The sequence below is a fragment of the Urtica dioica genome, chromosome 12 (genome assembly GCF_054948205.1).
Source record: "Urtica dioica subsp. dioica isolate 48M chromosome 12, U.dioica_male_clone48M_v1_H2, whole genome shotgun sequence".
Classification (NCBI taxonomy): domain Eukaryota; kingdom Viridiplantae; phylum Streptophyta; class Magnoliopsida; order Rosales; family Urticaceae; genus Urtica; species Urtica dioica.
In genome coordinates, this window is record NC_142767.1 from 23,160,227 (window position 1) to 23,184,507 (window position 24,281).

Below are 24,281 nucleotides of genomic sequence, written 5' to 3' on the forward strand. Positions count from 1 at the left end.
ATAAAAAAAAAAAAAATTAGAATAAACATAAAATAAATGTGTTACTGTATCTTATACTTTCATTCATCTCTCTGATTTTTAGTTGTCGTTTCAGATGTCTAGTTGTGAATCCAAGATCAAAGTTGGGCTGGGCTTTCCTAAATACACACATTGATTATGTTGTCGTTTTTTGAAAAGGTTGTCGTTTTTTTGAAAAGGTTGTATTTAGGGTTCGCGCGAGAGAGAAACAGAATTCAAGGTGGCAGAAGAAGCTCCAAGGGTTCTACAATGGCGAAATTCAACGAAGTGCAGAAGAAGATGAGGGCACAGAAGTCAGAGAGGAAGAGAGCAATTCATGGCGACCCAGTCACCGGAAAGCTTAAAGTCAAGCCCCAAAATCATTCCATCTCAGGCAAGCGAAAGCGAAAGCTCATGAAGAAGTCGAACAGAGTAAGTAACTCTCTCTCTCTCTCTCTCTACATATATATATATATATATATATATATATATCTGTATATATGCGACTCGTCATTGAATGTTTGTGTTTGGTGTGAAATTATAGGATCAGAAAGAGGCTGCTGCGAAAGGTCTGTTGACGGATGTTCAAATGGCGGATGTGGATAATGGTAATAATGCTTGTATTGTATGTTATGTACGCAAATCAATAATGGCAGTTTTCGCTATAATGATGATTGTGTCCTAATTTTAACAGAGAAAAGCGGGCACAAAAAGTTTTCAATGAAGAAGGCCGTGAAGCTCAAGAAACTCAATCGCAAAGGTATACTTGTCTTGTCTGTTAACCTCATCTTATTTTGCATTCTCATTCAATCTCTACATGAGAATGATCTGATCATTTGGTTTTTTGTTTTTTTTTTGGATTGGTGTTCATTCAGGTAAAAGCAAATCAAAAGCACCAAAGTCGCAAGATGCCATGGTCGAATAGCCTTCTTTCTTGCTGTATAATGTGTTGCAGTATTTTCATATACATGCCTTGCCCTGTTTCCCTTTATTTTGTAGCAGTTAGAGTGAGAACATTGACTTGTAGTGCTCAGAATCAGTTTGATAATGTAATTCTCAATCCAAAATTTGAATGCAAGTTATTTGTTGGGTTCTAAGACTAGAACATGATGCATTTAGTTCCAAAGTTGTAAGGTGAGAGAAATGGCATTAATCTATCTCCTAAACAAGCCGCTACTTTGCAGTGCTTTGCTGTACTCGGCAATCACTGCCGAGTTTTTGACTAGCTCCCATATCTTTGCGGAGTTTCTCAACCACTCTCGCTCGCTCACTGTCCTCGAAAACGAAGGCCGGCTCATCGATAGAACCTGAATCGTATTCACAAAGCCGATATTAGGAAATTCCCTTGTAACTCTCATTATCGGGATGTGTAAGAATGGGATACATACCCGGTCTCGTAATTTGTCCAGCATTGTGGCATAGCTTTCACTCTGGTTCCCGAGACACTCGTCTTTAGTCTTAGTTGGTAATACAAATAAGTTTGGCCCCGGAGAATCAGAGGAGAAAGATCTCTCCACGGCCTCGTTCCTGAAAGACGAGTCGCTGAAATATTCTGCAACCATCTTCCTTAGTTGCTCCGAGTTGTGATCTTGTAGCCTAAGCCATAAAAGCTAAATAGCATCGGTGCCACAATTTGTGGTATTAATCAGAACGTATAGCGAGTTCACTTACTTTGTGTGAACAAAAATCGGAGCGGCCATGTATTCTCTCGAACTTTGAGGCAGCATCATGGACGGATCAGGTATGCCGTGTTTCACAAGGTCAACCTGAGAATCGCAATGCAAATGCTAGTCAAGTCTTGTTCATGCCCTCTATTGAAAAGGTCTATAAAGGCAGAAGCTTTTTTTTATCTAATTCTTTCTGGCGTGAAACCACGCACAAGCAATTTTAGGCCTTTTCTACAGACCAGATCAAAGAAAGCAGATGGCTTTACAAAGAGACAATACCGTGGACATCAAACGCCACATGCTGAGATCGTCCGACACAACCAACAATACGTGGCAAACGGACATAAGAAAAACGCCGACCTAAAGGATTTTCGTCGGGGAAACAAGAATTGTGTCATTATGAATCTTCATTAAGCATAACAAAGCTTGAAAATGACCTGAATGTTCATGATCTCGTGTGCTAACTCGGCGGACAGTGAGTCACCAAGAACAGGGACCATGGATGAGCCGTCGGGCCGCATCATCTCGGCTAAGATCGAAGGGCTCGATACAGGCTGCTAAACTCCAAAGGGTGAGCAATAAGACAATTATAGGAAGGAGAAGAGCACACGAAGCTGACCTGAGTGTCGAGGACGATGAAACGGTCAGATGTGACCCGGGGCTCGATTCCAGTGCTCAAATGCCTGCACGTCGCTCTTATATCCTCCGACCCTGTCGCATACGGCGGCAACATCCCTGCACGTCGCTCTACACATGATCATCTTTAAAGAAGAAATTGATTTATCTTATCAACTTTGGTTTTAGAAACAAAGTAATACTGAAGAATAGAGCTTTATTGTCCTGATCATGTTGTTGATTCATGTAGTTGACCCTCTAGGCCTCTACACACGGTAATCTATCAGAACTTGATTTTTCTCATAAACTTTGCGCTAAGAACAGAGTCATTGTAAAGATTAAAGCTTTGCATTTGCTACCTGGTGAAGAAGCGTCAAAAGCATAGAGGTGGTTCATGATGCTCGACTTTCCAACTCCCGGCGGACCGATTACTCCCACAACCGTGAACTCCGTGTTCTCCGTCAAGAACTTCAGTTCACACCAACCAATCGGTCCACGGAACCAAAAACACGTTATTAGAACTTAATCATGGACTTACAGGAAGGAAACGATCGTATTGGAAGTCCCAAGGAAGAGAGTCGGACAGCAAATTGAGCGAGCCGATCCACGGAAGCCGCGACCGGTGCGCCGCCGCGTCGTCGTCGACCGAGCCGCCGGGTTTCGCCAGCAGGATTTTCGGACCCATCGGAGACCCACCCGCCATCCTAAGAACCAAGTCCTAACCCGACACTGATGAGCTCTGAAGCGAAGAGAGAGAGAAACTTTCATTTTTAATTATTCTGGCTGAGGGAGGGTATTCCTGTAATTTATGTTAAATCCCTCAAAAACCTCTGGAAACCCAATACACGTAACAATACAAGGCAACACAAACGCAGTGAAGGAAGCAGAGACAAAGGAGAAAGATGTTTCGGAACCGATTGACGTCAATGCTATTGACGAAGAAAAGTCTCCCGAAAGCTCTCTGCGACCTCGCCGGAACGACGTCGGCGGCGAGAGGTGTCAACGCTGAGGCGTCTAGATTTTTCTTCTCCTCCGGGATCGCCAGAGCTTTTCTCCACAACGCTCGATGTAATTTCCCTAAGGTCGTTCTCTTCTCTTCTCTTGACATGTAGAGGAACAATTATGCGTCTTGGTTGACACAACAATGTTTTAGAATTTGCAATGCCTTTTATTAGTTGTTTTCCATTGTGTTGATTTCTTTTCCTTTGCTAAGTTGTAGTTTTATTTGCCTTCATCATATTTTGCCTTCGTCTAGGGCATGTGAGGTTGGAAAAGAATGAAGATCTGAGCGAATCCTTTTCTGTTGCAACGTTTACACAGACAACTGAAGGCCAGACCTCTATGTTTCTAAGTCTAGTTTTCTCTGATATTACCTTGAGACTTTATTTTGATTTAAAGTTTGAAAGTTGCAACAGAATGATCTGAATTTTCATGATCACTTTCTATATTTCCTTTTGATGTTTTAGGATACAACCCAATTTCACGATCACTTTGTAACAATTTCAGGGAGGAGGTTATAATGCACCGAGCCTGAGAAGCGTGAGCACAAAGGCGTCGTCTGTGGGGTTGGGAAGCAATGGAGCGAAGCTGCTGGTGAACGGTGGGCCCGGTGCTCAGAAAATGGTGGGGATATGGCTATTCGGGTCAGCGGCGTGGGTGTTTAGTATGGTGATTCTGGGCGGCGTTACGAGGCTGACCAGGTCCGGTCTCTCAATGACCGACTGGAAGTTCACCGGCACTCTCCCTCCTCTCTCCGACGCCGACTGGCTCGCGGAGTTCGACAAGTACAGGCAGTCCCCTGAATATAAGAGGTCAGTCCGCTGTAGAGCTACAAAGAAATGGAATGGTGTGTTTACTTGACTGATGACGTGGCAGGATGAACCGAGGGATGAGTATCGAGGATTTCAAGTTCATATACTGGATGGAATACGCGCACCGTATGTGGGGAAGAGCGCTCGGTATCATGTTTGCCTTGCCCTTCTCGTATTTTCTGCGTAAAGGCTACATCACGGTGCGGCTCGGTCTGAAAGTGTCGGCTCTCTTTGCTCTTGGCGCCGGACAGGGTCTGATCGGGTGGTGGATGGTCAAGAGCGGTCTAGAGGTCGGTATAAACGATCATCAACGCCGTTTATTCAAACGTCAAAGCTTGAGCTTGCTTGTTTTTGTATTTGTTTTGGTGGTAGGAACCGGTGTCTGAATATGCGGAGCCGAGAGTGAGTCCGTACAGGCTGGCGGCGCATCTGACGTCGGCGTTTGCGATATACAGCGGCCTTTTGTGGACGGGTTTGTCGGTGGTCATGCCGGAGCCGCCTGCAGAGTCGGTGGCTTGGGTCAGAGGAGCTGCCAAAGTGAGGAGATTGGCTCTGCCTGTCAGCCTCCTCGTCGGAATCACCGCTATCTCCGGAGCTTTTGTTGCAGGAAACGATGCCGTACGTAACCTTTTTTTTCGTTCTTCTGCTAATTTGCAGTTTGTTTGTTACCTAAGAGGTGTTATGGATTATTTCCGAGAGGTCCAATTGCTAGTGGTTGGTTGTGATGTAAAAACTTCAGGGACGCGCGTACAACACATTTCCGAAGATGGGAGATAGGTGGATACCGGAGGGTGTGCTTGAGATGAAGCCGATGATTCGCAACTTGTTCGAGAATACGGCTACAGTGCAGGTTGATTTCCCTTGATACTTATTGAGAGATTGGTGATTTAGTAGTTTGATAGGATTTGGTTGGTGGACAGCTTGACCATCGGATCTTAGCGGCTTCGACGATAGCGTCGATCGGGGCTCTGTGGTGGGCAACGAGGAAGGTGGAGATACATCCGGCCATACGATCCTTGATCGGAAGCACGCTTGGCATGGCAGCTGTTCAGGTATATTCCTATCCCCCTCGGGAATGGCATATGATATGATATGATATGATATGAATGAGAGATGTAAATTCATTTCATTACATTTGGCAGGTCACATTGGGAATAACTACATTGCTGTCGTATGTGCCGGTATCACTGGGAAGCGCACATCAAGCTGGTGCATTGACGCTTTTGTCCCTCTTCATTCTTCTTAACCATACTCTCCGCCGCCCCTCCCCCGCGCTCCTCAAATCTCTGCCTCAATTTGCCAAGCCAATCTAGATTCTTTTTTTATTTTTATTTTATTATCATCATTTATTTGAACACAGCGATTCGCCACACCACAGACTTGTACACGATATTAGATGTTTTCCGGCGGAAGAGATAGACGTCCTCATATAAACATTACGCGTGAAAAATACTTGTTATTTTGGGAATAAAAATGATACTATCTTGTTTGTAACCTTTCTTAAGCTTTGACTCAATGGCAGACTTTTGCTGGTGAGAGGCTTAAAAGAATATACTACGGGTTGTTTTTGGCACGAGTAGCTTAATAATCTTGTCTTCTTGTGGATACTTGATCATGGTATCAATATCAACTGGTTCATAGGTTGTGAATGGATTTCTAGGTAAGAATGATCAGAGTTAGTTTGCTATGACACCGTTCTCTCTTTCTATTTTAAAAGACATTTACTATAGGAGGTGTTTAGAGAAAGTTAAAAATATAAATATTACCTCCCTCATCTTCTAGAAACCAAACATGAAAATGCTCTTCAAACCGGCTATATAAGTGAGATCGACCGCCTATCAGGTGCGACCTATTTCACAACGATTATTAATATATATCATTGTTCATTCACTATTATAGATGGATTGAATTCGTATCTTCTAGCGAATTTCGGCTCGAATATAATATATTGTATAATTTTTTCTCCAATGTTTTTTAAAAATCATTTACCATGATGTTAATGTCAATAAAATGACATTTTCCATAAATCTCGTTCATAATATATTTCTTAAAAAAAGAATACCAAGGTAAACAACTTTGATTTTATTCCTTACATCATATAATAGTTCAAATTATTTTCTATAAAAAATATCTTAATAAGAAAGGGGAAAAAAAAAAACTAAAGTTGACCTAAAAATAAAAATAAAAATAAAAATGTAAATGTAAGCATAAAACGGAAAAGAAAGTGGGGGGAAAAGAAAGAATAAAAGGGTATTAGAAGGTAGGAGTATTAATAAATGATTTTGGTTGGATCTTGTTTTAGAATAACAGTAGTGTCTCATAAGTCATATACTAAAGCATGCGTGTTTGTTAGTGCAAAGTGCAATCAGAAACCCTTATTCCCAATTCGATTTCAATTTCAATTTCAGTTTCAGAGTTTGAGTGATGGGGACGCGGACGCAGCAGCAAGAGGCGTCGGCGACGGAGGAGTCGGTGTCGATGAGCGGCAGCGTGGGGTCTCCGTCGGCGGCGACCCCGGCGAGCGACAACACATTCCTCCGACTCAATCATCTCGACATTCACGCCGACGACGCCGCTTCCCAAGCCGCCGTAGGGTACGCTCTCTGTCTCTCTGTCCTTTGAATTGGATGTTTAGGGCACACCAAACGGAACGGCGGTTTCAGTTTATCGAATTGATTGGGTGCAGCAGCAAGAAGAAGAAGAGAGGTCAACGCGCCGTCGCAGGAGATAAGAGCGGACGAGGCCTTCGCCAATTCAGCATGAAAGGTTTCTTTCGTTCACCATGGATTCCTCACTTTACAGTTACATAATGTGTTCACGCCTGATCTTCTTCTTTTTGTGTCTAGTGTGCGAGAAGGTTGAGAGCAAGGGCAGGACCACTTACAACGAGGTAACCCTCTTTTACCAACTTCTGATCTTCTTTTTCTTACTAGTTTTTTGGTTTTTGATTTTTCCTTCTAATGTTGTCTTTTTTTGTTTTTGGTTGCTAAAACTTGAACTGATATCTAAAGGCTCTAATAGCTTGTCTAGAATGCGTTGTTTTAACGCAGTGCTTATGTGTTCACTATAAATGAATGTTTCGTTAAGCTCATAGTTTTCACCACCTTTCCAGGTAGCTGATGAACTAGTTGCTGAGTTTGCTGAACCCGGAACTAGTGTCGTCACCCCGGATCAGGTTTGCCATTTACAAATGAACACCACAACATTCATAAATGCAGACCTAGAACTTGAATAGATTTGCAACTTGTGTTCTGGACAGCAACAATATGATGAGAAAAATATCCGGCGAAGGGTATATGATGCCCTCAATGTTCTTATGGCGATGGATATCATATCCAAGGATAAAAAGGAAATTCAATGGAAGGGTCTGCCTCGTACTAGCCTCAGCGATATTGAAGAACTAAAGGTCTTTTTTTTTTTTTTTTGGCTGTTTCTCTTTCTTTTTTTTCCTTAATGGATCATGGCCGTGATAGATGTACCATGACGTAGGATATGAATGTATTTGACCTTTTCGTTAAATAGCTAAGGTTATCGCTTATTCAATAAAAAATATACACGTGAGCCTTTCTTTCTCAATAAGCCATTAAACTAGGAATTGAATTTGAATCAATACTTACTTTTCTACCTAAGACGCCTCTGGATATGCTTCTCTGTACTGTGTTTTTTTGGTTTTCAGTGCCTAAGGCACAGTAGTAAGTTTGACAGTATGAAAAGTCATTGTGTTCTTAGCATCTTTATTTTTTATGAAATCCTTGTGCATATTTGCTAGTTTGGATCATGATGTCGATGATCTTTTTTGATGCATTGCAGACAGAGCGGCATGCTGTGCGAAATCGAATAGAAAAGAAGGGTGCGTATTTGCAGGAATTAGAGGAACAAGTAAGAACACCCTTTTTATGTTGCTTGAAGTCTGGTTTATTTGATTGGGTGCTGACATATAATTTTTCTGTGTTGCAATGAAGTACGTGGGTCTCCAGAACTTGATACAACGTAATGAGGAATTGTACAGTTCTGGGAATGCCCCGAGTGGGGGTGTTGCTTTGCCCTTCATTCTTGTGCAGGTATATAACAATCCCTGCTTTCTGTGACTCGTAAACACACAGTATGTTGTTTACTTCTAATCTTTTGTTCACAGACTCGTCCCCATGCAACTGTGGAGGTTGAAATATCGGAGGACATGCAATTGGTGCATTTTGACTTCAACAGGTGATATATGTTTGTTATGCTCTGTGTTCGGGAACAAACTTGAAAAGCGTTACTAACGGCAAAGTTGTTTGTTTGTGTAGCACCCCGTTTGAGCTGCACGATGATAACTACGTGTTGAAGGCGATGAAATTGTGCGATAGAGAGAGAGTGGAAGGTTGTTCGACGGTGCCGAGCACAGCCACAGCCACAGCCACAGCGACGGCGTATCATCCGACTCAGGTCTTACCTCGCTCCATGACAAGCACGCCTGTGAGGAATCCGGCCTCGTCCCCAGTCCCGGGCATTTTGAAGGCACGTGTCAAGAACGAGTGAACCTTCACTCATGCTCTACGTTAGGCTTTTTGTACATTGTGTAGATTAATTTGGGTTATTTAGCACCCCCATGTGTCTTTTCCTTAAATCGCTCCCATCGTCTCATCTCATGCTCTCTATTGTTTGGCCATCTTTATTTTAGCAAAGAATGTACTAGTTTAGTTGTAGTCAGTCTCTTGAGAGTTGTGTTACTATAATAGAAGAGAATCACAGAATTTATTTAATAACTCATCGTGATGTACCCTTTTCCATTCTTCACCTATTTTCTATGATGCAAATCGCAGTTAATTTGTAGCGTTACCATGAAAATATAACAAGAGTCTTTACACGTATGGTTACTTTTTTAGCTTTTTATAACCGTGTTTTGTAAAGGTCACTTGAATCAATTTACTAGAAATCTTGATAGTGATCTAATGACTGCAAGTGTTTGGTATGAAATAAATTCATTTTTGGCCGACAATGTTGGTCAATCGGAATCAAGAGCAACGACCAATAAACTGTTTTCTTTGCGTCTAGGAGAGGGGGTCTTTGTTCATCCATCACTTGTAAAGGACAATGAACATGTGAGTGAGGGAGTGAGTGTATTAAGAGATTTTCTCAACTCAACCAGTATATTCGCAAACGAGTGGTGACGTCAAGAATAGGGAGTCGGAAGTGATAAGAATCATTTTTGCGACAAATGGAGTCGCTGTCCTTCTTGTCCACCACCAATTCGCCCTTCACTCAACTCCTTCCGCTCCAACTCGCTTCTTCTTCTCCGAAACGGAGGAGACTCGGAATAGTAGCAGCGGTGAGAGCCGACCCCTGGAGCCTGAGCGACGGCGACCCGACCCGTCCGAAGCCGCGGTCGATGAATCCGAAGAACCCTCTGTCGGACGACAACGCGCGGCGCATCATCAAGGGGAAGGCGGAGTACCTGTCTCGGCTGCGGCGGAACCAGGGCCCCGGGGCGCAGACTCCGCTGTGGATCAAGCGCAGCCCCGAGCAGATGGTGCAGCACCTCAACGACCACCGCCACGGCCACCTCTACGGCCGCCACGTGGTGGCCGCCATCGCCCTGGTCCGCTCCCTCTCCCGCCTCCGCCACTACGACATGCGCTCCGTCATGGTCTCCTTCGCCGGCAAGCTCTCCTTCCGCGAGATGTGCGTGGTCCTCAAGGAGCAGAAGGGGTGGAGGCAGGTCCAGGAATTCTTCGCCTGGATGAAGCTCCAGGTACGTCTTTGCTTCTCACTCAATCCTCCGTTGCTTTCTTTGCCTGACACCATCACCATCGTCGTCCGCAGCTGAGCTACCGGCCCAGCGTGGTGGCGTACACCATCGTCCTGCGCGCGTACGGGCAGGCCGGGAAGATCGCGCTGGCGGAGCAGACCTTCCTGGAGATGCTGGAGGCCGGGTGCGAGCCCGACCAGGTGGCCTGTGGGACCATGCTGTGCAGCTACGCGCGGTGGGGCCGCCACGCCCCCATGCTCTCCTTCCACTCCGCGGTGCGGCAGCGAGGCCTCCTCCCCTCCCTCCCCGTCTACAACTTCATGCTCTCCTCCCTCCACAAGAAGGCCCTCCACCGCCACGTCATCCACCTCTGGGCCCACCTCCCCGGGACGCTCGTCCCCAACGCCTTCACCTACGCCGTCGTCATCGCCTCCCTCTTCCGGCAAGCCGACTGCGCCGCCGCCCTGCGCGCCTTCGACCACATGCGCGGCCTCGGCATCGTCCCCGAGGAAGTCACCTACTGCCACGTCATCACCCTGGCCACGCAGAGCGCCAGGTGGAGCGACGCCCTCGCGGCGTACCGCGACATGAGGGACCACCGCATCGCCCCCAGCGCCCACACCTGCGCTTCCCTTCTCACCTTGTTCTACAAGACGCGCGACTACTCCGCGGCGCTCTCCCTCTTCTCCGAGATGGAGCGCAGGAAGATGGCCGCCGACCAAGTCATCTACGGCTTGCTCATCAGAATCTACGGCAAACTCGGCCTCTACGACGATGCCCGTAAGGCCTTCGACGAGACCCGCCAGCTGGGCATCCTCACCCACGAGAAGACCTACTTGGCCATGGCCCAGGTCCATCTCAACTCCGGGGATTCTCAAAAGGCCTTGCAAGTGTTACAACTCATGAACTCCGCTCAAATCCCCTTCTCCAGATTCGGATATATTGTGCTGCTCCAATGTCACGTCACCGCCAAAGACTTGACTTCCGCGGAATCGACGTTCCAGGCTCTTCAGTCCCACACCGGACTCGCCGACGCCCGTTCCTGCAACGATATGCTACATCTGTATCTGGGACTGGGCTTGGTCGACCAGGCCAGAGATTTTGTAGCTCGGATAAGGAAAGACGGTGTCGTGTTTGACGAGGAGCTTTGCAAGACGGTGATAAGAGTGTATTTCAAGGAGGGAATGGTGAACGATGCGAAGCAGTTGGTAGAAGAGATGAGTACAACCGAATCGCTCGCAAACAATACATTCATCCAAATGATATCTAGCCAGTCCAAGGGAGACCGCAGATATGTGGTCGGAGAACAACCTGATACGGTGGCTCTCGGCTTCTTGATCAATATGCATTTGGCAGAAGGGAACGTGAATGAGACGGAGAAAGTTCTCAGAGAGTTGCTCAACACTTCCGATGGTGCCTCAGTCGCTTCTCAGCTGGTCAATAACTTCATTAGAGAAGGTCAGTCAGTGCTCACATCATCAATTTACCGACTGAAATATGCAAAAGCTGGTTTTTTTTGGGGGTAGTTAAATAGCCATTTGCAGGCGATGCACTGAAAGCGGAGACTGTGATGAATCAATTGCGGAAGCTGGGGTGTAGATCGGACGATGCCACGGTTGCTTATTTGATCAATATGTATGGGAAGCAACAGAAGGTGAAAGAAGCCGAACAGGTGTTTCTGGGATTTGGTGACTCAGCTGCTGCTAAGATGTCGCTGTGTAAATCTATGCTCGATGTTTACGTCAAATGTGGGAAGCCGAACGAGGCATACTCACTTTACCAGAAAGTTAGCGCAGAGGCAGGGCAGTCTCTGGATGCCGTTGCTATCAGCATCGTTGTCAATGCTTTGTCTAACACCGGTTTGTAATGACTCCCTTTTTTTTTGTTTCGTACTGAGATATGTATGTACATATGTGTTGCTGCTACTAATACAAGAATGCGCTTTTGCAGGCAAACATCGAGAAGCAGAGACTATGATCCGCAAAACTCTCGAGGACCACGCCGAACTTGACAATGTTGCCTACAATACCTTCATCAAAGCCATGTTGCATGCGGGTAGGTTGACTTTGACTTTTTGGCTTAACTACACTGTAATATATAACTCTGTTGGTTTTCTACTCTAATTCAGGCAGATTGCATTTCGCTACTTCAATCTATGACCACATGCTCTCACTGGATGTCACTCCATCGATTCAAACATATAACACCATGATCAGGTACACAACGGTTTTTTTTTTTTTTTTTGGTTACGCAAAAGAATAAATGAAAAAGGAGGTGGAGAAATGAACACTGATTGATGTTACTGACGACGCAGTGTGTACGGAAGAGGTCGAAAGTTGGACAAAGCTACAGAGGTGTTCAATAGTGCCTGCGAAGCGGGTTTGCCTGTGGATGAGAAGGCATATATGAATCTAATAAGCCATTATGGAAAAGCCGGTAAAAGGCGTGAAGCATCTTTGCTCTTCTCCGAGATGCTGGAGAAAGGGATAAAACCCGGAATGGTACTACACGCAACAAACAGATGATTATAATTGTTTTAGTGCAACCACGCGTCACTAACTCACTGTTCTTTCTAAATTCTGCGAAACATAGGTGAGCTACAATATTATGATGAATGTATTTGGTATCGGAGGATTTCACGAAGAGGCAGAGAAGCTCGTGAAAGGCATGGAAAGAGACGGGCACGTTCCAGACTCCTCGACATACCTTTCCCTGGTTCGAGCTTACACGGAGTCGCTCAAGTACTCGGAAGCCGAGGCGACCATCGACTCTATGTGCAAAAAAGGAGTAACGGCCTCGTCCGCTCATTACAACGTACTGATATCGGCTTTAGCGAAAGCGGGTCTGATGGAAGAGGCGGAGCGGGTTTATGGGAGAGTGGGGCTAGAAGATGGTGAGTTGAAATGCTGTCGGAGTATGGTGAGAGGGTATTTGGATTACGGGCACGTCCAACGAGGAATCGAGTTCATTGAAGGACTAAGTGCTAAGGCAGACAGGTTTATCATGAGCTCAGCCGTCCATTTTTACAACGCGGCGGGGAAGGAACACAAAGCTGCTGTCGTTCTGGAGTCGATGAAGCAGCTTCAAATGTCGTTTTTGGATAATCTCAAAGTTGGGTCAAAGCTGTCACGATGAGATGAAGAGCCGTTGCTCATGTATAGACTACTATATACGTGTACACCAATATTCAGAATGAAAAAAAGAAAACGACATCAGTGAAATATGTTTTCTCAAGTAAGGATGTTGTTAGAATTTAGAACTATAGGGTCAAAGTGAAATTGAGAATTGTGTATCATGAGACGTCTCATTCTCATGTAAATATAAATTGAAAAGATGATATCAGAACGTCAAAAGCACCCCAAGATATGTGAAGCCGCTTAAAACAGAAAACAATAACATTGAGCGCAGTGTCAGCAAAGGTAACCAAATCTTCAATGAAATTGGTGACTACTTGATTGAAGCCTAGTGAAATTTAAGAAAGATGGTCAATTCCAAGTTATTTTATTTTCTTCTACCTTTCCTTATCATTATTATGATTTAAGTGGAGATAGTCTGTCGTCGTTGAGATCGGCCGATAACCCGCCGCATTTGTATAGTCACAGAGACACATGTAACGACGCCCACCACGTTTATTAATAAAAGTAAGAATGTGCAGAGTAATATAACCAATATGTTTTGGTTGCACATATAAATCATAGAACGGTAACAATGAAACATACAAAGAATTCAAAAGTGAGAAAAGAAGTAAAAAAGAAAAAAAAGAATGAATGAGTGACTAGGATGAAGGAGAAGAAGAAGGAGGCGAGGCAAGCTTGGCTCTGAGATCTTTTCTGAGAATCTTCCCCGACGCAGACTTGGGAATTGATTCCACCATGTAAACCCTGTGCAACCTCTTGTAGAAAACCACCTGTTTCATTTTCCAACTGTTGATTAGTATCAATACTATTTATGCTCTGCGTTGCGTTGATTGATTGATCACCTGTTTTGATATGAACTCTTTGACATCGTCTTCTGTGAGATCTGCACCTTCACCTTCGGCCCGCACCACGAAGGCCACAGGCACTTCCCCCGCAGCTTCGTCTTTTTGGCTGCCAATCCATCATCATCATCATGATCAAGATCATGAGAGTTTGTGATTTTAATAAATTTATTTTATACAAAAAAAGAAAAGAGAAAGCACTGACGGGACAGCGGCGGCGTCGGCGATGAGAGGGTGGGTGAGGAGGAGGGCCTCGAGCTCGGCGGGGGGAACCTGGAAGCCTTTGAACTTGATGAGCTCTTTGAGACGGTCCACAATGAAGAGCTCGTCGTCGCTGTCGACGTAGCCGATGTCCCCCGTGTGGAGGAACCCCTGGGCGTCGATGGTGGCGGCCGTGGCTTCCGGGTCGTTCAGGTAGCCCTTCATGATCTGGTGGCCGCGAACGCAGATCTCCCCCGGCTCATTGTACCCCATTGACCGCCCCGTCTCCGGGTCCACGACCTTGAGCTCCGCATTGCGCACCACCGTCCCACATGACCCCGGTTTGGTGGGAGAAGGGTTCTTTGCGAAAGACAGGCACATGGTGACCACGGGCCCCGCCTCGGTCATCCCGTAGCCCTGTCAGGTGATCATAGTCAGTGGTGGTCTTCTCGTAAATCCCGGTTAGGTTGGTTTGAGACGTGTGACTGACCTGTCCGAGGATGGCGTTGGGGAGGCGGGCGCGGAGGGAGTGCTGGAGGTCCTTGCCGAGAGGGGCGGCCCCGCAGAGGACGAGGCGGATGGAGGAGAGGTCGTAGTCTGCGACGGTGGGGTTGTTGGCGAGGGCGAGGACGAGAGGGGGCACCACGGCGGCCACGGACACGCGGTGGCGCTGGATGTGGGCGAGGAGGGCCCCCATGTCGAACTTGGGCATGAGCAGCACCGCGGAGCCGGCCCTGAGGGCGCACAGCAGCACCGAGTTGAGGGAGAATATGTGGAACAGCGGCAGCACGCAGAGCACCACGTCGTCCGCTCGCAGGTGCAGGTTCGGGTTGTCTCCGTCCACCTGCTGGGCCACGCTCGTTATCAGGCTGCGGTGCGTCAGCACCACCCCCTTGGGCAGCCCCGTGGTCCCCGACGAGAACGGCAGCGCCACCGCCTCCCCCGCCTCCGTCTCCACCTCCTCCCCCGCCTCCAGCTCCCGCCCCTCCTCCGACAGCACCGAGAACGGAAGCCACTCCGAGCCCGCAGGCGGCTCGTCCACCGTCACGATCTTGAACGGCGACAAAGCAGTCGGGAGGAGCTTCGGGACGTGCTGGGAGAGTGTGAGGACGAGCTTGGTGTGGGAGGCCGCCATCTGCTTGGCGATCTCGGGGGCGGTGTAGAAGGGGTTGGCGGTGGTGACGACGGCTCCGATGAAGGAGGCGGCCATGAAGGCGAACACGAACTCGGGGCAGTTGGGGAGCAGGATCATGATGACGTCGCCCTTCCCTATCCCTAGTGACCGCAGGCCCGACGCGGCCCTGCGGCACGCCGAGTGTGTCTGCGCAAACGTGTAGGTGTCCCCCGTGGCCGGGCAGATGAGGCACGGCCGGTCTGCAAACTCGGACACGCGCTCGAAGCAGTACGAGTGGAGCGACATGTCGTTGGATATCTCTATGTCCCCCAGCCGTGATTTGAACACCACGCCCTCCTCAGTCTCAGTACGAGCACTTGTTGTTCTAGTACTGGGAGGGATGGTCTCCTTCTCCTCCTCCGGTATGATGACATCGGCCGTGGTCTGGCTCTGCTCAACGGTCATCATGTTTGTGGCTCTGAGTTAGTTATGATGAAAGAGAGAGAGAGTTGAAAGTTGACATAAATAGGAGAGAAGAAGGGCAGAGAGGGGGAGTGAGTAGGTGGAAACAACGGTGTGTGTGCCAAATGCCAAAATGGATTATATAAATATGTTAGAGCTATGACGACGACGACGACATGGTTTGAGAAGGTTTGGTTTGGTTTAAATGTGAATATGAATAAGCGATGACGTGTCAGTAGTAGTTGGCATATGCTTCACCTCCCTTTCAACGATCCACACACATGCCTCTCTGCCCATTCCATATCCACGTACGCTTCTTCATCACCACACTCTCTCTTCTTTACTTTCACGTCCATTACTTACTCAGCACATCTTTCTTACTTTCACCAAATAACACGCCTTCTTTCTTCCATTAAATTATCACAATAAATTTGCTACCCTACTATCATTTTATTAAGCCTCTATTGCCATATGGTGTGTGCACATTTATCAGACTTCAATACGTGTGAATGTATATCAAATAAACTATGTGGCCAACAAGATAGAGCAAATTAAGCTACTTTCAGCCATTTTTTTTACCATACAAATTTTCACAATCGCCACCTTGTAATTGCGTCAGCACATTTAGAATTTTACTAGCTTACTTTAAATTTTTTTTATTTATTTATTAATAATGCAAGCTAACTTGTACTTGTGAAAAGTCCCATCGACGCCCCATTTATTTACCATTGCTCTGTAGTCCTTTGTTTATCATTAAGATTTTGTCTCTGACGCCCCATTTATTTTTAGGATTTCTCGGGATGTCAACATTTGCTCTATCAGTCATAATAAAGATAAATTTTTGTGGTTATTTTTCAGGGAGAAATGTGCTCCAAATCATAAATTCATAATACATTTGATCACAAATATATAATGTAAATGAAATATAAATAGCGAAATCCATTACAAATCAAGTATTAAATAATTTCACATTAATCTTACATGGATATATATATATATATATATATATATATCTTTTTTATGTTTTAAAATATTGAGAATCATTTTTTTGGGCTCAATTATTGAGAATCTTACTTTTGTTTTTGGCTTTATTGAGAATCTTATTTGTTGATGATAATAATATTATTATTGCAAATATTTATCACTATTGAAGTATTTTAGTCTTTTAGCTCTTTATTATTATGTCTATTCACAATGTAACCTACATTATATTTATATTATTAACAACATCATGAATAATGCCTCTCGCCCAAATGAAGTTTTTTTTTTCCCAGTTCTTTCAACATTTATTCCGAAAAATTTGTGCGTTATATGTCATATACATTTATTGTTCATTTAATTATTTATAGTATTTTAAAATTATACAACAACCTGAAGATATCAAGAATCTTACAATTTTTCAAACTTGCATTAGCTATGAGAGACATATTTAAGAAATATTGAGCATAAAATTACGTACACGATTATCGAAGGGGTGATTAATGTCATTTTTCTATCAAATTTGCAATATCTGGTGCTATTCATCGAATGATATTTGTTGCTCGTATTTTGAGATCGGTAGGTTTCTATGTCTCTTTCACATTTTCCTCTTAAAAATGCTCAACTTTTACGTAAAATTTACACTAAAAAAGGGCATGAATTTGGAAACAAAAAGAGAAAGGGGTATAGATATCTACCGCTCAAAAAAATGAGGTAATCTAGTCCATTTCCCGAATCCTTTTACAAGTTTGTAATTTTTGGCGTTGTTTATCATATTTGATTTTCATGTCGTTTGTAGTTTTTGGTGACGTTTATTGAACTTTTCGAAAAACCCAATTTTGGGTTGTCGCTTATCAAATTTATAATCAATGATGAATAAGGTAAAATGATTGGTACATTCGTAATATTGAAACCATAGACACCGATATTTAAAATCTCATTTAGAATGAAAGTGTAACAGTCTAAAAAAAAGTTTCATCCTAAGTACTTTAAATTTTTGTGACGTTTATCAATTTTGTAAAATTTGTGTGGTTTATCGAATTTGTAATTTTTGGTGTAGTAAAATTTATAATTTTTAGTGTCATTTTGCTACTGAGATTTAGACATAGATGCCCCAATTTTTTTTTTTTTTTTTTTTTTAACTGTATGTTTCTTTCAATTACTCATTTCAAGTTTGTTTCTTAGTCAATGCCGTGTTTTGATGCTAAATTATACATATATGTGAGGCATTTCTAAGAAAAAAGAATGATAGGGCATAAAAACTTATGATCATAAAAACTTATGTCATTTTTCTATCAAATTTGCAATATCTGGTGGTTATTCATCGAAGCCTTTTACAAGTTTGTAATTTTTGGCGTCGTTTATCATATATGTTTTTCGTGTCGTTTGTTGTTTTTGGTGACGTTTATTGAACTTTTCGTAAAACCAAAATCTGGGGTGTCGTTTATCAAATCTATATATTCAGGGAGACTTGAGAACACGCAGTTCAATATATGAAGGGCCGTAGATAAACCACACCCCTTAAACCCTAAAACTCGAGACTCGAACGGTTTGTTCTGAGTGCGAAACCCTTACGGAGCTCTGGTCTGCAATGGCGTCGCTAGCTCCGAAGAAGAACTACCGGTGCGTGCCGTCTCTACAGCAGTTCTACGGCGGCGGGGCTCTGGCGGTCTCGTCGGACGGCTCGTTCATCGCGTGCGCGTGCGGCGAGTCCATCAAGATCGTCGAGTCCTCAAACGCCTCGATTCGGTCTTCCATCGACGCCGAGTCCGACAACGTTACAGCTCTGACTCTCAGTCCTGACGACAAGCTTCTCTTCTCCGCCGGCCACAGTCGCCAGATTCGGGTCTGGAACCTCTCCACCCTCAAATGTGTCCGCTCTTGGAAGGTATGTATTGGATCGCCTGAATTTGAAATCGAAATTGAAAATGAAATTGAAGGAATAGAGTGTGTATGGATTGGGTTCAGGGACACGAGGGTCCTGTGATGGGGATGGCTTGCCACCCCTCCGGTGGATTGCTTGCCACCGCCGGAGCCGACCGGAAAGTGCTTGTTTGGGACGTTGACGGTGGATTTTGCACTCACTCCTTCAAAGGTCATTCCAATGTTGTTTCCACTGTTCTCTTTCACCCCGATTTCACCAAACCACTCGTAAGTCCGACCCCTTTCCAGAACTTGTGCCATTCCTAAGCCATTTCATCTTGATTAACTGCTCATTTTGGTGGGAATGGGTCAGCTTTTCTCGGCCGGCGATGATGCAACTATACATGTCTGGGATATTCTTACAAAGAAATGCGTCGCGACCCTGAATGGACACAACTCCGCTGTAACTTCGGTGGCTGTGTCTGAAGATTGTAAGACCTTGCTTAGTGCGGGCCGGGATAAGGTGTGTTAACTAATTGCCCGTCTGTGACTCCTATAGCTTGCTTTTGAAATTCTGTCTTGTTTAATTTGTTGGTTGCTTTCAGGTTGTCATGTTGTGGGATCTTCACGACTACAGCTGTAAGAAGACTGTTCTCACTTACGAAGCCCTTGAAGCTGTGTGTGTTATTCGCTCTGGTTCGCCTTTTGCATCAATTTCGGGTTTGAATGATCAAAAGAGTGGAACACATTTTATAACCGTTGGGGAGCGCGGTATTGTGCGGGTATGGAATTCTGAAAGGTAAGCCTTTTAGTATTTTCCTAGAAAGTTTTGTTTTATTCTGTTATATGGTTATAGTTATGAAGTGGTACCTCTAGTTAAGCTTTTGATTTTTCTGATCCTTATTGCTCACAGTTAATGTCTAATTAATTGTTGGTTCTGTTTATATCTTGACAGAGCAGCGTGTGTGTTCGAGCAGAAGAACTCAGATATTATTATTAATGCAGCCGCGGATGATGCCAAAAGGGGCTTTTCTGCTGCATTTATGCTTCCCACAGATCAAGGATTGCTTTGTGTAACTGTGGACCAGCAATTTCTCGTGTATTCCCCAGTGGAACAACTTGAGGGAACATCGGAGCTAGTGCTGAGAAGAAGACTTGTAGGGTACAATGAAGAAATCGTAGACATGAAATTTCTAGGAAACGAAGAACGATTTCTTGCTGTTGCCACAAATACAGAACAGGTGAATTTCCTATGAGTTTTATTGTTCTTGTTTTAACTTATAAGCCATGGGTTCTATAATATTCGCCTACCTCCGTTGGTACTACATAATTGCACGCGTGCTGAGTATCTTTAAGATTAGACACGATTGTATGTCTACCAATTAATGAAGCATTCCTATATTAGTTGGAAGATTCATTTCTGATTTCATTGGTGTAGGTACGCATATATGACATGGAGTCCATGTCATGCCAGTATGTGTTGACAGGCCACACTGAAACCGTTCTATGTCTCGATACTTCTATCTCTAGCTCAGGAAAGACACTTATTGTATCAGGAAGCAAAGACAAAGACGTAAGTTTTACATTCCTTTGTTTGCTTGTAAGGTTGTTTTATTCTTCCTCGCATTTGGGTTATTTTATATCAATTTATAGAATGAATTCCGGCTTTATAACAATTTGGTCTGCTATTTGTCTTATTCGATTTCTTTATTTGAAAGCTATATTCTTACATGTGCAGGTTCGGCTATGGGATTCGGAAAGTGGACTTTGCCTTGGGGTCGGTAAAGGTCATATGGGTGCCGTTGGAGCCGTTGCTCTATCGAAGAAAGGGAAACCCTTCTTCGTGAGTGGTAGTAGGTGAGCAGGCATACACATAGAGAAGGAATATAAGCAATAGACTAGATTTGTATTCATAAATGGTGTCTACAGATCGTTACTTGACCAATCTGGCCTTTTGAGAGGGCCAGTGCTCTCTTAAGGGAAAATCCCAAAATTTACTAATTGAGTGAATGCCCTCCCTAATCCTTTATTCTTTCCTTTTATAATCTTGGACTAAAGAAAGTAACCCCAAGCTAACCTAACAAATAAAAGCCTAAAATAATGAATAAAAAGGCTAAGGATAATAAAAGGCTTTTTATCCTAGACAGGGTCTTATCAGCGCATTCTTTCTACTTTATTCTTTTCCCCTATGTTCTGAGTAAAATACTATGATATACGTCATATAATATATCAATGGTCATTTGAGTTTCTATTTATCCAATATGTTTCTCTTTCATGACCTTCGTGGTTAATTCGCTCAGTGATCGGACACTCAAAGTGTGGAGCTTGGATGGTATCTCTGATGATGCTGAGACACCTGTTAATTTGGATGCTAAAGCTGTTGTGGCTGCACACGATAAAGATATCAATTCTTTAGCTATTGCCCCCAATGATAGCTTGGTTTGCAGTGGTTCTCAGGTTAGTGAAAATGTGGTATTTTATATATTTATGAAAATTAATCTTCAATCAAATTTTTGATGTTATCCGAAGAAAGAAATGACCTTCGATGCTGCAATTACCATGTGCTACTTGATGTAATCGAAGTGTTTTTATTTTGTTTTTGTTTATCAGGATCGTACTGCTTGTGTGTGGACTCTTCCCGGACTAGTTCCTAAAGTTTCACTTAAAGGGCATAAAAGGGGAGTTTGGTCTGTTGAATTTTCTCCGGTTGATCAATGTGTCATAACTTCATCGGGCGATAAGACGGTAAAGATATGGGCAATATCCGACGGTTCATGCTTGAAAACGTTTGAGGGACATACGTCTAGCGTGTTACGAGCATCATTTCTTACCCGCGGAACTCAATTCGTTTCATGTGGTAATAATGTTTGACGGTTATAAGACTTTGTCTCTTCTAACTTCCCAAGTATGATAGTATGTGTGAAAAGCATGTTAATGTTTTAGGTGCCGATGGTCTGGTAAAGCTATGGATGGTCAACACGAATGAATGTATTGCCACATATGATCATCACGAAGACAAGGTGCTCACATACATGTGCTTTTAGAATTTATAAGGAAAATCTTAGTAAGCTAGTATTGATCCATGTAGTCAATCAGCTGTACAATTGATGTCCCATTAATGTTTTTGGCTAGGATATGCCATCTTGTATTTGTTGCGCATCTAATAACAATTTGATGTTTGAGAAATAAAGAACCATATAGTGCGATGTTGCATAAATTTCGTCACAGTCTTACATGGCTGATTGGTTTTGTAAGGATTTCATTCATATACAACTTGTTCTATTCTCTCATGGTAAATAAATAGTGAGTTCTTCCTGCAGATCTGGGCGTTGGCTGTGGGAAAGAAGACAGAAATGCTTGCAACAGGTGGAGGTGACGCTGTTGTCAATCTTTGGCACGATTCCACTGCGTCTGATAAAGAAGATGCTTTCCGTAAGGAGGTAAATTCGGGTTTCTCGAATGCAACTAAATTTAGATTGTAAAATCAATCACACGAGGACAAGTTAGTGAGTACTAAGATTACTATTCTTTTAACCTTGGGATTTACTGTTGGCGTAGGAGGAAGGGGTTCTGAAAGGTCAAGAACTTGAAAATGCTCTATTTGATGCTGACTATACGAAAGCAATTCAACTTGCTTTCGAGCTTCGCAGGCCACACAAGCTTTTTGAGTTATTTGCATCACTCTGCAGGTCTGCTTGCAAAATTTTGTACCTTACATTTCGATAATCAATGAAACCTGGGATATTGTCTTAACTGAGCACTTTGCAGGAAGAGAGACGCTGAAAGTCATATAGAGAAAGCCCTGAAGGCCCTCAATAAGGAGGAGTTTCGTGTACTTTTGGAGTATCTTCGAGAATGGAACACCAAGCCGAAACTCTGTCACATTGCTCAGTTTGTGCTTTTCAGAGTTTTCAATATCATTCCTCCTACAGAGATCATTGAGGTAACTATGCTAGTTGGATCTCTTGCTTGTCTGTGTGGGGTCAACTCAGGGAAATTTTTTTATTTATTTTTTTTTTTTTGAAATTTCACTGTTGTTAATGGCTAAATAATGGGAGTATAAGCCATTTTAGTTTTAAGAAATGGAAAGTAAAAAAAAAACCCTGAAATATGGTCAGCTGATTTCTGTTGTAAATATGATTTGCGAACTTGAAGACAACACTAATATATTGTTAACGCCCACAACCAAGTTATTTAAAATTTTGGTTTAATCAGGACATTTACTAGACAATGGCTGGACCCATTTGAAGTTACTTCCTCTGTTATTGAATAGACAAGAGACTGGTTGCGGATGTTATTCCTAGCCTTCCCGCTGTTTCTTTTGTTTTCTGCAGCCTTTAATCACAATCCGAGTCCTTCATAACGCTTGTCACAATATTGCAGATAAAAGGCATTGCAGAACTACTTGAAGGCCTTTTACCATATTCTCAGAGGCATTTTATCCGGGTAGACAGGTTTGTGAGAAGCACATTTTTGTTGGACTACACTCTGACGGGAATGTCAGTTGTCGAACCGGAGACAAGCGCCGAAGACGGGTCGAAATCAAAGAAACGAAAATCAGACAAGCAAAAGGAGGATCGAACGCACAAGAAAGTAGCTTACACCAGCGTTGCTGTTGCATCCTAACACTCCTCTGCCTGATGATGATTCAATTTTTTGATGAGCTCAATTTTTTTCATCCCGTAGATTACAGGATAGATTGTAGTATTGTACACTGAAAATTTTGTCACCTTGTGAGTTACACACTTGAACCTTGGAACATGTGATGTCACAGACTGATCAATGTTTTATATACGTGTTCGTTTGTTTTATTAATCGGCGTATGTTAGACATTATTATTTTTTTTTTATTTCTTACAGCTTTACGACAAAACAATCAACCTTTTTTTTTTTTTTTTTTTTTGCACGATGTATCAGTGTAAAAGTTAATAGAAAATAGATGAGCCAGGAATAAAACCTTGTTAAAAAAAACTATACAAGGCAGGCACTACTCTGATGAAGATTGTGGTATAGAACCCTAAGGTAGGAACTACTGCAAAACATACTATAGAGAGAAAAAGATCGACATTGAGAGCACAGTGAATGTTAAAAGTCCAACTCCGGTGAGAACAGAAGATCCTGCGTTTGGTGGTGGCAGGGAGGTTGGGGGAGTAATATTATTATTTAGTGGCGGAAGTGGTGGTGGAGTCACGGTTGGATTTTTTTGGGAGGGAAGAAGAACGCTGTCGATCCCGTGGCATCGGAAAACTGAGCCGGCCGTGCAGATATTGGGGCTGATGAGCTTGGCATTGTTGAGGAAGAAGTTCTTGTGACCGTTGTTGGAAATGTTGAGCATGTAATCGGGATCGGAGCTTGGAATGACGGAGCCACTCGGAATGTGCTGCAGATAATCGAACAGCATCGGGGACGGAATCGAGTGTCTCAGCACAAACTCGGTGACATGGCTTTGTGGCATCGCAGTCTTGGACAGCGTTCGGTCGTTGGGCATCAGGAATGTCAGATTACCGCGGAACCTGTGGTCGGAAGGGGATATCATGCGCACAAGCATTATGAACGTGAAGTAGTTTGCTTTTTGCATCTCGGAAATGGCAGTGGCAAGCTCTTGGTTCGGAGCGGCCGCAGAGGAAGCCGACAAAAGCAGTGGAGGGATCAGCAGGGTCAGCAAGGTGATCTTCGTCACGGCCATGAGACAGACAATCGTTTTACTAAAACCAGGAATAGCCAGTCTCATCTTATATATAACCCATGCATACAATACAAGTATGGTGGTTCAACTACTGAGCTTTCATACCATTTGTGTGGCGGCAATATTTACATGATGAACTAACTAGTCGAGTAAGAATAGATAGTGGAGCAGAGCGGAAACA

At 43.8% G+C, this 24,281-nt stretch overlaps 8 protein-coding genes across 9 annotated transcripts; 5 read left to right on the forward strand and 3 right to left on the reverse strand.

The window, feature by feature from the left end:
• The first annotated feature begins 204 nt into the window (after positions 1-204).
• Positions 205-1,102, forward strand: LOC149380580 (uncharacterized). The gene is made up of 4 exons (XM_089604408.1): positions 205-429; positions 542-605; positions 692-757; positions 873-1,102. Exons 1-4 carry the CDS (start codon positions 268-270, stop codon positions 920-922), a joined length of 342 nt encoding a protein of 113 aa, XP_089460534.1. The 5' UTR covers positions 205-267; the 3' UTR covers positions 923-1,102.
• On the reverse strand, positions 1,034-3,022 carry LOC149380581 (uncharacterized). Its single transcript, XM_089604398.1, has 8 exons — positions 2,818-3,022; positions 2,639-2,747; positions 2,284-2,399; positions 2,102-2,218; positions 1,944-2,024; positions 1,669-1,763; positions 1,386-1,593; positions 1,034-1,304 (listed from the first exon to the last, which is right to left on the reverse strand). The coding sequence occupies exons 1-8, from the start codon at positions 2,980-2,982 to the stop codon at positions 1,152-1,154; spliced, it is 1,044 nt and encodes a 347-aa protein (XP_089460524.1). The 5' UTR covers positions 2,983-3,022; the 3' UTR covers positions 1,034-1,151.
• Positions 3,023-3,063: 41 nt separating this feature from the next.
• Positions 3,064-5,640, forward strand: COX15 (cytochrome c oxidase 15). Its single transcript, XM_089604395.1, has 7 exons — positions 3,064-3,361; positions 3,786-4,090; positions 4,155-4,380; positions 4,463-4,708; positions 4,830-4,940; positions 5,011-5,142; positions 5,233-5,640. The coding sequence occupies exons 1-7, from the start codon at positions 3,182-3,184 to the stop codon at positions 5,401-5,403; spliced, it is 1,371 nt and encodes a 456-aa protein (XP_089460521.1). The 5' UTR covers positions 3,064-3,181; the 3' UTR covers positions 5,404-5,640.
• A 734-nt stretch (positions 5,641-6,374) lies between these two features.
• Positions 6,375-8,872, forward strand: DPB (Transcription factor DP). Of its 2 annotated transcripts, none has more exons than XM_089604400.1 (9): positions 6,375-6,684; positions 6,780-6,856; positions 6,937-6,980; positions 7,203-7,265; positions 7,350-7,496; positions 7,901-7,969; positions 8,053-8,151; positions 8,226-8,296; positions 8,377-8,872. In XM_089604400.1, exons 1-9 carry the CDS (start codon positions 6,515-6,517, stop codon positions 8,606-8,608), a joined length of 972 nt encoding a protein of 323 aa, XP_089460526.1. In that variant the 5' UTR covers positions 6,375-6,514; the 3' UTR covers positions 8,609-8,872. The 2 variants fall into 2 exon arrangements, with proteins under 2 accessions (XP_089460526.1, XP_089460525.1); XM_089604399.1 differs by having other exon boundaries at positions 6,376-6,684; positions 6,777-6,856; positions 8,377-8,870.
• Positions 8,873-9,076: 204 nt separating this feature from the next.
• Positions 9,077-13,369, forward strand: EMB976 (Tetratricopeptide repeat (TPR)-like superfamily protein). The gene is made up of 7 exons (XM_089604382.1): positions 9,077-9,821; positions 9,893-11,276; positions 11,363-11,677; positions 11,769-11,873; positions 11,947-12,034; positions 12,133-12,319; positions 12,411-13,369. Exons 1-7 carry the CDS (start codon positions 9,288-9,290, stop codon positions 12,951-12,953), a joined length of 3,156 nt encoding a protein of 1,051 aa, XP_089460508.1. The 5' UTR covers positions 9,077-9,287; the 3' UTR covers positions 12,954-13,369.
• Positions 13,370-13,418: 49 nt separating this feature from the next.
• Positions 13,419-15,752, reverse strand: LOC149380585 (4-coumarate--CoA ligase 2-like). The gene is made up of 4 exons (XM_089604385.1): positions 14,489-15,752; positions 14,003-14,415; positions 13,798-13,906; positions 13,419-13,725 (listed from the first exon to the last, which is right to left on the reverse strand). Exons 1-4 carry the CDS (start codon positions 15,578-15,580, stop codon positions 13,594-13,596), a joined length of 1,746 nt encoding a protein of 581 aa, XP_089460511.1. The 5' UTR covers positions 15,581-15,752; the 3' UTR covers positions 13,419-13,593.
• Positions 15,753-18,060: 2,308 nt separating this feature from the next.
• On the forward strand, positions 18,061-23,226 carry TOZ (Transducin family protein / WD-40 repeat family protein). Its single transcript, XM_089604383.1, has 14 exons — positions 18,061-18,440; positions 18,521-18,703; positions 18,789-18,938; positions 19,021-19,214; positions 19,371-19,656; positions 19,854-19,988; positions 20,154-20,272; positions 20,716-20,872; positions 21,026-21,272; positions 21,359-21,435; positions 21,736-21,855; positions 21,974-22,104; positions 22,184-22,358; positions 22,799-23,226. The coding sequence occupies exons 1-14, from the start codon at positions 18,144-18,146 to the stop codon at positions 23,039-23,041; spliced, it is 2,514 nt and encodes an 837-aa protein (XP_089460509.1). The 5' UTR covers positions 18,061-18,143; the 3' UTR covers positions 23,042-23,226.
• A 173-nt stretch (positions 23,227-23,399) lies between these two features.
• LOC149380587 (uncharacterized) lies at positions 23,400-24,149 on the reverse strand. The gene has a single exon (XM_089604401.1). The coding sequence runs from the start codon at positions 24,143-24,145 to the stop codon at positions 23,459-23,461; it is 687 nt and encodes a 228-aa protein (XP_089460527.1). The 5' UTR covers positions 24,146-24,149; the 3' UTR covers positions 23,400-23,458.
• Between the last annotated feature and the right edge of the window lie 132 nt (positions 24,150-24,281).